This window comes from Euprymna scolopes, chromosome 7, assembly GCF_053919585.1.
Source record: "Euprymna scolopes isolate OS-2025 chromosome 7, ASM5391958v1, whole genome shotgun sequence".
Classification (NCBI taxonomy): Eukaryota; Metazoa; Mollusca; class Cephalopoda; order Sepiida; family Sepiolidae; genus Euprymna; species Euprymna scolopes.
Genome location: NC_136488.1, coordinates 36,511,916 through 36,523,982, shown reverse-complemented (window position 1 = coordinate 36,523,982; position 12,067 = coordinate 36,511,916). Strand labels below are relative to the sequence as shown.

Below are 12,067 nucleotides of genomic sequence, written 5' to 3'. Positions count from 1 at the left end.
TTTAAGTATTATAACTATATTACCCTGACACCCTTATTAACCGGTTGAAACACTTATTCACATACAACTAACTTTACACTGCATTATTTGAAAATAATGATTTCTCCCCCCAATAACATTCCAGCTATTCTTATTAGCTGAGACTATAATATTCTATTAATCCAGATTACACACATTCCTACAAAAACAAACACATCAAACCTTATTCAATATGGCCGCTCAATCTACATGAATCATTACTTTTATGTTATAGACTAATGTTTACAAACACTTACTATAACATTTACTATTAAGTTACACAAATAAATAGTTGTAAATTTGGTACAAATAAGTTAGCGCATCTTCTTTTGGTAATGTTTACATCTACTGCAAATGCTGTTGATTCGTTAGTTTCAACATCTTAAATTATGCCATTTTGCATTATTTAGATTAATATTATTTACATATTGGTACAATAAAAACATTTTGTCGCAGCTTTTTTTTTATCATGTACAGTTTCAGTGTCCTAAATTATGCGATGATAAAATGAATACACGCTGTTGTCTCTACTGAAGTATTAACAAAAAAACACCGAACCAACGATAATTTCATTACATGAAAACATTTACACAAGAAGCGGCGAAAACTTTTCCTTTCATTTAACAGTAAGTGACATGGTACAGTTCTTAAAAAAATATTACAAACTAACAATATTTCCTTTAAATGAAAACATTTACATCAATTAATCTCTTTCATGTTTTAAATGACATACTGCATGGCCTTAGGCCATTGACATCAATGTAGTACACACTGTGGAGCATTTTGTAAAGTCATTAACAACCATCTGAAGATTCCATGCAATGGACATACATCATTTTATAGTTGTGGCATTTAATAATCCGAAAGGAATTGATATGTTGTGAAAGAGACATTAAGTTTTATCTTTGTATTTCCTTCTTTTTTTTTTTTTTTTTACATAACCGTTTTCTTCATTTTTCTTTCTGCCATTTTCATGTTTTCCTTCCCCTATATCTTTTTGTATTTCTTCTTCCCCACCTCCTTTTTTTTTTTTTTACTGACCAAGCCTTTAATAAAGATGCAAGAATGCCATGTAAAAGAAATAATTTTTCTATTCTAAAATATTAGAAATAATTATTATTTAAGATGATTTATTTACTTTTTCTTTTTTTTTTTCAGATTCCACAAAGAATTTGATTGCGATTCACTTCACTTGATGCTGACATTTTCAACTGACTATCTTAATGTCGGATGATGTCTGGTAATGTCCAATATTCTCTTCCAGATGGAGAGATGTCCTTACACATTTCTGATGCTCTGGTAGCTAACTCAGCAGGAAACGACCTTGCCCCGCACATAAAGGATGACCCTGCGATTAAGTTGGGACGGTCAAATGACTATCACTTGAAGACTCGGAGTAAGACTTCAGTGTTTAACTGTGATGTCTGCGAACGCACCTTTGAGAGCGCAGAATTCTTGTCAAGCCATGTACTATCGCATAGCTTGGACATTGGAGCCTACAGCTGCGAGATCTGTCATAAAGTCTTTGCTGAAAAGTATGACCTCGTCCAGCATAAGTGTTTGCAAAATGATATGCACTCTCAAAATTTAATGCAGAACACCAACACCTTTCATCCGCAGACTGACGTCCCTAGAAGTGACTTGAACGGCCCCTACGGTTGTGTTAGTGGTATGGGTGGAAATGATTGCGGTAGCGGCAGTCACAGTATGGATGGAGATTATAGTCTTGGCCTCAACTCGCAGCAGAAAGGAGTTCCAGTTTTTGCCTGCGAGTACTGCGAGAAAAAATTCAAAACAAACTCGGCTCTTTTGATCCACCGCAGGAGTCACACGGGGGAAACTCCTTTTCCGTGTGAGTTTTGTGGTAAGAGTTTTCGCCAGTCGGCACACCTTGACGTCCATATGCGAATACATACTGGGGAAATGCCCTACAAATGTGCCTACTGTGACAAATCATTCACACAAAAAAATAACCGCAATCGCCATCAGTTGTTGCATTTGAACCCAAATAGTCAGGAATCAAGTAATGAGCCGGATGTACAAAGCAAACCTCATGTTGAAAACTGTATGGATGGACCTCCGATTGGGAATATGCCTGCTGAACCTCCTCAGCAATTAATGAACTCTTACGAAAACCCTCCCATAACACCAACAACACAGGTGGGGGCTAATTACTCTCAGCCGATGCAGATGACAGGATCCTCGCAGTTTACTTATCAATGCAACATATGTCATAAAATTTACAGCAATAACCCTGCATTACAACAACATATGCAGAGTCACAACAAGGAACACTCATTTGACTGCTACGTCTGCGGTCACAAGTTCAAGCAGCGGGCTCACCTCGAGACCCATCTACGTGTGCACACACATGAAATGCCCTACAAGTGCCAATATTGTGATAAGTGCTTCTCTCAGAAGGGAAACAAGAACCGGCACGAACGCTTACACCTGCTAAACAACACGGCTGATCCATCATCAGGGACGCTACCACCTTCCTCCTCTTCCATTTCTTCCAATCATAGCAATTCCACCTCATTATCATCTACTTCAGTTGCCATGGAAACAACAATGAACAGTGCCAAGAGTTGCATCCAACAACCTAACATCTACATCGATTCTGAGTTTGCATCATGCGACATTTGTCATAAACAGTTCTTCAATAAGGATGACCTGAATGCTCACCGAAACTCGCATCTTTCTCTGCCCTGCAACACAACCCCAATGGACAACACAATGAATAATATGGAATCATCTCACCAGCAAATGACCACTGGGCAGTATGGGCCAACTTATTGCAACATTTCATCTGACAAGGGTTATCAGATGAGAGACTCTCCTCAGGTAGCTTTTAGTACAAGCAAGGGATTAGCTGTAGACCAAAATACAGTAAGTCCAGCAAACAGCATGGGAAATAAAATGTATTATGCTGGCGGCAATGGAGGAATGCCAGAATCCATGAGACAGAACGATCCCAATTGTTGTAACATTAATACCTCCACTCTTTCTCCATGTGAGGTTTGTGGTAAGGAAATCTCCTGCCAGCAAGAGATGCTGCAGCATGCCCAGTGTCAGAAGGGCGTCTTCACTTGTGAATATTGCCATAAAGAGTTTGGAAGTAACTCTTCCCTACAGGTTCACCGTCGTGTCCACACGGGCGAGACGCCATATAAATGTGACTTTTGCGACAAAGGTTTCAAGCAGGCTCCACACCTTGATGTCCACCTAAGGACACACACAGGTGAAATGCCCTACCAATGTCTTTATTGCGACAAAAAGTTTACCCAGAATAGCAACAAGAATCGGCATCAAAGAAGCCATTTCCTTGGTGAAGGGGCTTCTGGTATCCAGAGTCCAAATTCAATGAACCAAGGTTCTATGAATGCTCCAGAAAACAATGAGAATCCATTTGCAACTAATCTGAAATGTGAACTTTGTGGTTGTTTATTTGCTGATCGGAACAGTTTTGTTAATCACATGTTGTCTCATCAGTCGTCATCCGGGAATTATGGCACCATGCCTGACAACTCAAAGCAATCGACGTTGACTCATGGTCTAACACACCTTTATCAGTGCAGTGCTTGCAATGGAAACTTTTCATGCCAGGCGAGCCTGGATAGTCATATAGCTATGGTGCACAACAACAATAATAAAAATACTGTCATTCCAAACAATTCAGATAATATGCAATTTGGTCAGCAAAAGCCAATGATGGAACTAAATAACATGAAACATGGTCAGAGTAGACCTATGGAGTATACAAACATGCCGCCCCATTCGGGAGCGCCATCTGAGATGACAAGCAGTGGACCTGTAGGCAACAACAATAATTATGTACACCATCAGAACACCAATTTCTATCCTATGAACAGTAATGGTATGAGTGGTGGTGTATCTAATGGTAGTGGTATAAATGGTGGTGGTGTAAGTTGTACTGATAGCGGTGATAGTAGTACTCATGTTAACGAAGCCCAATCAAGCGGCCATGAGGCGTACGGTGGTTACTGTTCGAACCGCGAACCAGTGGTCAACATGAATTGTGAATTTTGCCAGAAGAATTTCAAGAGTGTGTCCTCATTGACAATCCACCGACGGGTGCATACGGGTGAGACGCCGTTCCAGTGCACGTTCTGCAGTCGTGCATTTAAGCAAAACGCACATCTGGAGGTGCACATGCGTACCCACACTGGCGAGACGCCATTCAAGTGCGAGTTTTGCGACAAGCGTTTCACCCAGAAAAGCAACCGGGATCGACATCAGCGGACGCACTTTGTCGACGCTGTCAGCTTACAGAACTCGGACATCAATTTCCCTGTGGAAAATGCAGACGGCAAAGAAACTGGGTCTGAAGATCGGAACACAGAAGCCGAGGGTTACAAGTGCGACCTCTGCAGCTCCGTATTCACAAACCATGAGGATTACACTGATCATCGTAGCTGCCATGATATACCGCGTCTTTCCGAGGATTCAAGAAGGCCTCATAACAATAAAAGAAAGTATGATAGTACAGACAGTAATCCAAACGAGTCCCGGGGAGGAACAGGTGGAGAAGGTGGAGTGTATAAATGTGATCTTTGTGGCTCTTATTTCTCCAATGTCTCTGATCTCCGGTACCACCAAGACTCACATCATTCCCAAGAGATGTATCCGTTGGGTGACAATCTTAGGAATAGTTCAAACAACAACCGTTCTCAATACTTGGATAATGCAGACTCTTATAATTACCAACCGGAACCAAAAAGATATTGCTCCGAGCGAGGTTATTCGCACCATGGTAGTGGATACCAAGATGGTGGTATGCCACCAATGAGTGGACCTATGCCACCCCCAGATGTTTCCTACCAAGAAAGAAATGAATCCGGTTACATGAGACCAGAAGAAACTTCATACTGTGAAATGGGTGGTAACTATTGCAATGGTCAAAACAACTCTGGGCCTCCCCCAATGCCACCACATCATGGAAATTCATCTTCTTCCTCCCAGATTGGAGATGGAGATGAACATATGTGCAACTTCTGCCCGAAGACTTTCCGCAGCACATCTGCACTGTCGGTTCATCGGAGGACCCACACGGGTGCAGGTGAAACTCCCTGTCAGTGCGACTACTGCCAGAGATGCTTCAAGCAGAATGCACATCTTGATGTGCATCCCCGCACAAACACCAGGGAGACTCAATGTAAATGTGAATATTGTGACAAGCGATATACTCAGACTTGCAATCATAACCAGCACGATCATCACGTAGATGTCCACAACAAAAGCAACGTTAATGGAGGAGGAGGAGGAGATCAGTACAGGTGTGATGTCTGTCCTTCAGAGTTTACCAATCAGGACGATTTCAATGACCACCGCAGCTGCCATGACATTCCGAAGATATACGAAACTACACCCAAACCAAGTTCGCCAGTGCGAAGAGGACGAAGGCGAGGTCCTGTTAAGAGCTATGTTGAAATTGACGATGATCTATTTGATAACGATGATGACATGACTGTTAGTGAAAGCTATGGTTGCAACCAGTGTGACGAAAAATGCCACAGTAACAATCGCCAACGGCACGTGAGCCCCAACGTTAGAAATGATCACTCTCGTTTCCAACATCAAGCTGCCACGGCTTGCAGAGACAACCAGAAATATTCTAGTTACAGATCGGATTCGCACCAATGTGAAATATGCTCGCAAAAGTTCTTTGGTGAGGAAGAGTTATGCCAGCATCGGTTGACTCACATGGATAATCCATATAGTGGCGAGAGAGGAGGATCGTACTCTCAGCATCAAACTCCTACTTCAAAACATTCTGATGTACCTATGCTTGATGCCAAAAAGGAGGGAGGAAATTGCAGTAATGCGAACCATAAAATGACTGGAAACAAGTGTGAGGTGTGCCATAAAGCATTCAGTAGCACATCAGCCTTGCTGACTCACATGCGTGTTCATACAGGGGAGGCGCCTTACAAGTGCGAGTTTTGTCATCGGGCGTTTAAACAGACGGCACATCTAGAGGTCCACATGAGAGTACACACGGGGGAGACACCTTTTAAGTGTCAGTTTTGTGATAAGCGCTTCACCCAGAAAAACAACATGATAAGACATGAAAAAATACATCATGGGGATGTTATAAATCAGAGAAGTGGCACTAGTACGATGCCAGTTGATTCTAATATGGACTCGATGGATAGCCCCTGCCAAACCTGTGAAGCTCAGTGTCGAGGTTCGTTCAGTAATAATCGGACAGAATGCTCTGCTATTACTGATTCTGTCTCTGATTGTGATATATGTTGCAAAGAGTCGCGTGTTAAACTCGACGTCTGTCCATATTCTAAACCTAATCATTGCAATACGAGTCATCTGATCAAAACGGACAGCCCTCAAGATGTGAACAATACTCACAGTAATTTTGATGAAAAATCGGTCCGGCCACCCCAAAAAATGCAACTGCAGAAGTACGATTGTTGTCAAGAAGCCTGTATAGACACCCCCCTCAACCCACCTGACAGGAAACATTATAAATCGTCTAAGTTTCCGCTACCAACTGAAAAGAGTCCCGTGGAAAATCTTGCTCTCCAACTGCCGTATGCCTGTCGACATTGCAAGATTGAATTTTTGAACCAAGCAGATCTTTGTGACCATGAACCTCAATGTGGAGCAGCTAACTTAGTCACCCCGGGAGCTTCGGGTAAATTTCCAACGATGACACCTGCAGAAGGTGAGAATGTCTACCTTGATGGTGGCCAGGTGGATACCACTAGCAACCAATGCGAGTTTTGTCAAAAAGTCTTCAAGAATTTCTCGTCACTCTCCGTGCATCGTAGAGTTCATACAGGAGAGGCTCCATTTCAATGTCAGGTCTGTCAAAGACGGTTCAAGCAGAATTCTCATCTTGATAATCACATGAGAACGCATACAGACGAAGCACCATATAAATGTGAATTCTGCGATAAATGCTTCACCCAGGCCGGCAACCGCAACCGGCACCAGCGTACCCATTTTATGGATGCCATCAGCTTAGGTGCTACGGAATTTAATCGTCTTCATCAAGACGATGAAAACAATGAGGCCGATTCTTCAGAAGTTGTTGAAAATCAAGAGACTGATTCTGGAATTAAAATTCCTAATATCGTCGATAATTCTGCTGCTGTTAATGATGCTGATGATGAAGGTGATGATGATGTTGGTCCTGATAAGAATGATAATGTTGATAACAATAACGCTGGTGGTAGGAGGGAGGAGAAGGAGGAGGGCAATAAAACTGTACAAAAACAACGACGGAAAAGAGGTCGTCCGAAAGGGTCGCGTTCTTACTTTAAAATTGAAAGACAACCATCACCTGAATGCATTAAGACAGAAATAGCAGAAGATCTGCTCATGAACGATCTGGGTGATCGGCGTCAGACGAGGAGTCTCAGTCGATTAACAAGGAACATTAATAGAAAAATGACTGCTGCTGATGATGTGGGTAAAAGAGTTACTTGTAACGTTTGTAATCTTAGTTTTAGCAATGCCGACGCTTTGAAGTATCACCAAAAGTCTGTAAATCACACGCCTGTAGTCGACAAGAACAGCAACAACAAAACAGATACTTTCCCTTTAATTTGTGAGTATTGTGACAAGACTTTCATGAATGCTAGCGGCTTATCTGTGCACCGTCGTGTGCATACAGGCGAGACTCCCTTCAAGTGCCCATACTGCCACAAAAGCTTCAAGCAAAACGCGCACTTGGATGTCCACATGCGTACCCATACAGGTGAGACTCCATTCCAATGTGCGTTCTGTGACAAACGCTTCACACAGAATTGCAACCGGCTACGGCACCAGAAGACCCATTTCACCAATGTCACATCCGGACAAGAGGGGGCGGCCATTTTTAACTCTGACCCTAACAGTGACACGGCTGCCTATGGGTGTGGAATCTGCCATCAGGGGTTTGACACAAAACACAATTTCGATAGTCATGTCTGTATAGATCATTCTTACGTTGCTGATGATGATGGTAGCGGTGATGTTCAGTCATTGCTGCCATCTCCTGATAATGATCCGCAGCTATCATCTGGAGACAAAATAAAATCAGTTGATGAAAAAAAAGAGTCGCCAGGATCGAGAGATGATGGATTTGAAAAAGCTTCCGACGATCCGCCTGCAGATGTGGCATCCTACTCAGACTTTCCTATTCCGAATAAACGGATTAAGGAAGAAGAAACTAGTCCACAGAAAGACTTTTCCGAAGTTGAAACCAATCCTGTCAAATTCCAATCTGCTGAGGATCGTGAAGAGAGCTCGCATGAAGAAAATTCTGCCAATACGGATGAGATGGCTCCGTCTGGGAAGAAGGAACCTACAAATTCTAAATATGGCGACTTTGCTTGTGGTTTTTGCCCTCGGACGTTTCGCAGTCAATCGGCTTTGCTTGCCCATCGAAGGATACACACGGGTGAAACCCCATACCAGTGCCCATACTGCTCGAAAAGTTTCAAGCAGGTTGCGCACCTGGACACCCATTTGAGAGTACATACTGGGGAAAAACCCTACTTATGTAAATACTGTCCAAAGTCATTCACCCAGAAGAGTAACCGCAATCGCCACGAGCAGGTGCATGAGTTATCTGGTAAGACACGGCCCGTGAAAGGTTCTGTCCCCGAACACAGGTGTGAATTGTGTGATGGCTACTTTGCTAATGCCACTGACCTGGACATGCATCGTTGCACTATGACTGCAACTGACGACTGGTCAAATCATGCTGGGGGCACGGACATTAGTGCCGATAGCCAAAACCTTCCGTACACATGTAACATCTGTGGCAAGGAGTACCGCAGTCGTGTGCGTTACGAGAAGCATCGACAAACTCATGAGCAGAAAGACGAAACCATGGCACCATTGATGGAGAGGAATGGCCAAGGTGGGACGTCATCTTCAGATGAACACACGTTTTTTTGTGAAGTTTGCCAGCAAAAATTCACAGACAAGACAGAATACACAGATCATATATTCATGCACATCTCTGAGAATCCGTACCAGCAGAATTCGGAAACACACAAGAATACAAAACCTATCGGCGTTGAGGAAATTCACGAGGTCTGTTATTTGTGTGAACAGTGTCAAAACGAGTTTTATAGCAGGAACGATTTCTATAATCACAAGTGTTTTAAAAATACAATAAATGGCAAAAATCGTTTTAATTCTGAGAATGCTGAAAATATGGATAACAGCTCCACTTACAATAACGAACATTTTGGATCTAGTGCTTCCAATCCTGGCCAATCTGAAGACTTGCCTGCCAATGAGTCAGGTTTGTATAATAAAAGCTTCTTTGAATGTGATTTTTGTGACAAGACTTTCAAAAATCATTCGACAATGCTGATCCATCGAAGAGTCCATACGGGAGAGATGCCGTTTAAATGCAAGTTTTGCGAGCGTTGCTTCAAGCAGAATGCGCATCTTGAGGTGCACTTAAGGACGCATACTGGGGAAACTCCGTTTCACTGTCGCTTCTGTGAGAGATCGTTTACTCAGAAAAGCAACAGGAACCGACATGAACGTACGCACTTGATGAACTCTGAAACGGGGGAGGGTCAACCTGATGATGGTGCCGGGGTCACGTCTTTCGAAGAGAGTCTCCAGTGTCACTTGTGCACTGTTGATTTCTCTACCGAAGACGACCTTAAGGAGCACTTGCTAACACATACGGATGATGAAATGGGAACTGGGTTTCAACCTATGGGCTCTTACCTGACAACTTTAAAAGAAGAGCACGAGATGTACGAGCGAGAAGCACTATCAAACAACAGTTACCCAAGTAGTCTGGGTGACGGATCTCTCCCTTATGCTAAAAATACGTCCATGATGTACGCAAATAATGTGGAGCCACAGTTGCAGGACGAGAACGGGCATCCAGATGGCAGCAAAGTGGATGCATCTGGCCAGTTTTATGAGTGTGAATTTTGCCACAAGCAGTTGAAAAGCTTGTCGTCTTTAGTTGTCCATCGTCGTGTGCATACTGGTGAGACCCCTTACAAATGTCAGCACTGCGAGCGCAGTTTTAAACAGTTGGCACATCTCGATGTGCACATGCGCACACACACGGGTGAAACGCCTTATAAGTGTGAATTTTGTGACAAGTCATTCACGCAAAACAGCAACAGGTTGCGACACCAACGACTGCATTTTATGGATACAACTAGCATTGTCGGGGATGATGTTGATGGTGATGGGATCGCACCACCCGTCGCAGAACTGTTAAATGACAATGGTACAAAGGACCAAGTGGAAGATACCTCGAACACTACATCACACATATCTCTATAATAATAGATTTAACAGTGTGTATGTGTGTGCGTGTGTGTATATATATATATATATATATATATAAGTAAAATTATATAAATAAATCTTTATGTAATTTCACTTATAATAACTCCACATATGTATTGAGCACTTTTGAAAAATATTGATTTTTTTTTTTTGTTCAATACATTTAAACTTATAAATATATCAAATTGTTTTTTTTTTTTTTGTGTGTGTAAACAGGTCAGGTTTAATCAAAAGGGAAATAACTCTGTTTCTCTGAAAACATTTTCTTAAAAGTGAGCAATCTTTCCAGGGACTACATATCCTGAACTAAGATCGTTTGAATCAATGTTGCCTATTAGTTTACACTATATATAAATATATATAATAAAAAATAATAAACATTTCATTGGTTAAAATTACATTAAATTATAACCAACGTTTTGATCATGTAACCCATCCTTGGGGGGTAATATTATGATAAGTGGCTTTATGATATGAGCAAATAAGTGATTTAAAAAAAAAAAAAATTAACTTTTGAAATTCATTTTATAAATGAATGAACGCCATTTATCATAATAGAATCCGGAAAGGTCACATTGAGTGAAACGTACGTTATAGAGCCAATAAATAACTTTTTACCAATTTATATATTTTATTTTTTAATTTAATAAGTTTTATAAAATGCAGATGTTTATCTGTTTTACTCTACCGTGTGTGTGTTTATATATATGTATATATTATGTATGTGTGTATGTATGCTAATGTATGTATAAAGAACAAAGCATGACAAATCTGTTTTCGATTTAAGATAACAAAATCAAAGACTTATGCTATCATGTAAAAGCTATTTCTTTTGTGTTTTTTTTTTTGTTGTTTTTTCCATCCTTCACATAGATATGTCATATCTGCTTACTTACATTACTTTCTTTTATTTTTTACATCATCTATATTTATAGAAATACTTTAAGCAAGTTATATATGAATAAATTGACAGATTAATACTATGGTTTAATATCAGTTTTGAAGCTAACAAAAGCAAAGATATCTTTCTAGTAGAATTAAAAAATGATTGAACAAATTACATTAAATCATAGTAAGATATAACTGATCTGTCAATTGCTGTGAAATAACCATTTAAATATTTTCATGTTGAGATTCACATTGCTCTGGAATTTTACTTCCCATAAGATTCAAACAAAACTATTTAAAATAACTGTTATATATATATATATATATATAAATTTCTGTAGAAATATATTTTCTTATGAAAACTACCAATATTTATTTAAGAAGCTCAATGTAATTACAAAGCAATATAGTGAACAAATGACAAAAACTATATTCCAAAATTCATGATGTTGACCATCTTACGATTTATTCCTTTAATTCAGTTGACGTTTACAATTCTTGACAGTATGTTTTGTAGTGCAATGATGAGTTAAGGGCATAATAGATTCACTGATTGATATAATAATTAAGTGATTGATTTTGTGCTACGAAACAGATAATGTCAAGAATTGTAAATGTCAACTGAATTAATGGAATAAATAATAAGATGGTTAACATCATGAATTTTGGAATATAGTTTTTTATCATTTAATCACTATATATATATATATATATATATATATATATATATATATATATATATTTGTGGACTATACAATTTAATAATAGCTAAAAAAAAATACATTTTTTTTTAATTCCAAGTAAAATATTTGAGAATCATGAGAAATGGGGGTGGATGTTGTAAGTGGGGACGAGAATG

General features: G+C 40.2%; 1 protein-coding gene across 1 annotated transcript in view; it reads left to right on the top strand.

Moving 5' to 3' along the window:
• Positions 1-10,461, top strand: part of LOC145279677 (uncharacterized) — a 48,443-nt gene extending 37,982 nt beyond the window's left edge. The window contains exon 2 of the mRNA XM_080130943.1: positions 1,177-10,461. Coding sequence (XP_079987069.1) covers positions 1,249-10,314 — 9,066 coding nt within the window. The 5' untranslated portion in view covers positions 1,177-1,248 and the 3' untranslated portion in view covers positions 10,315-10,461. The remainder of the gene's footprint in view (positions 1-1,176) is intronic.
• Positions 10,462-12,067: the final 1,606 nt, after the last annotated feature.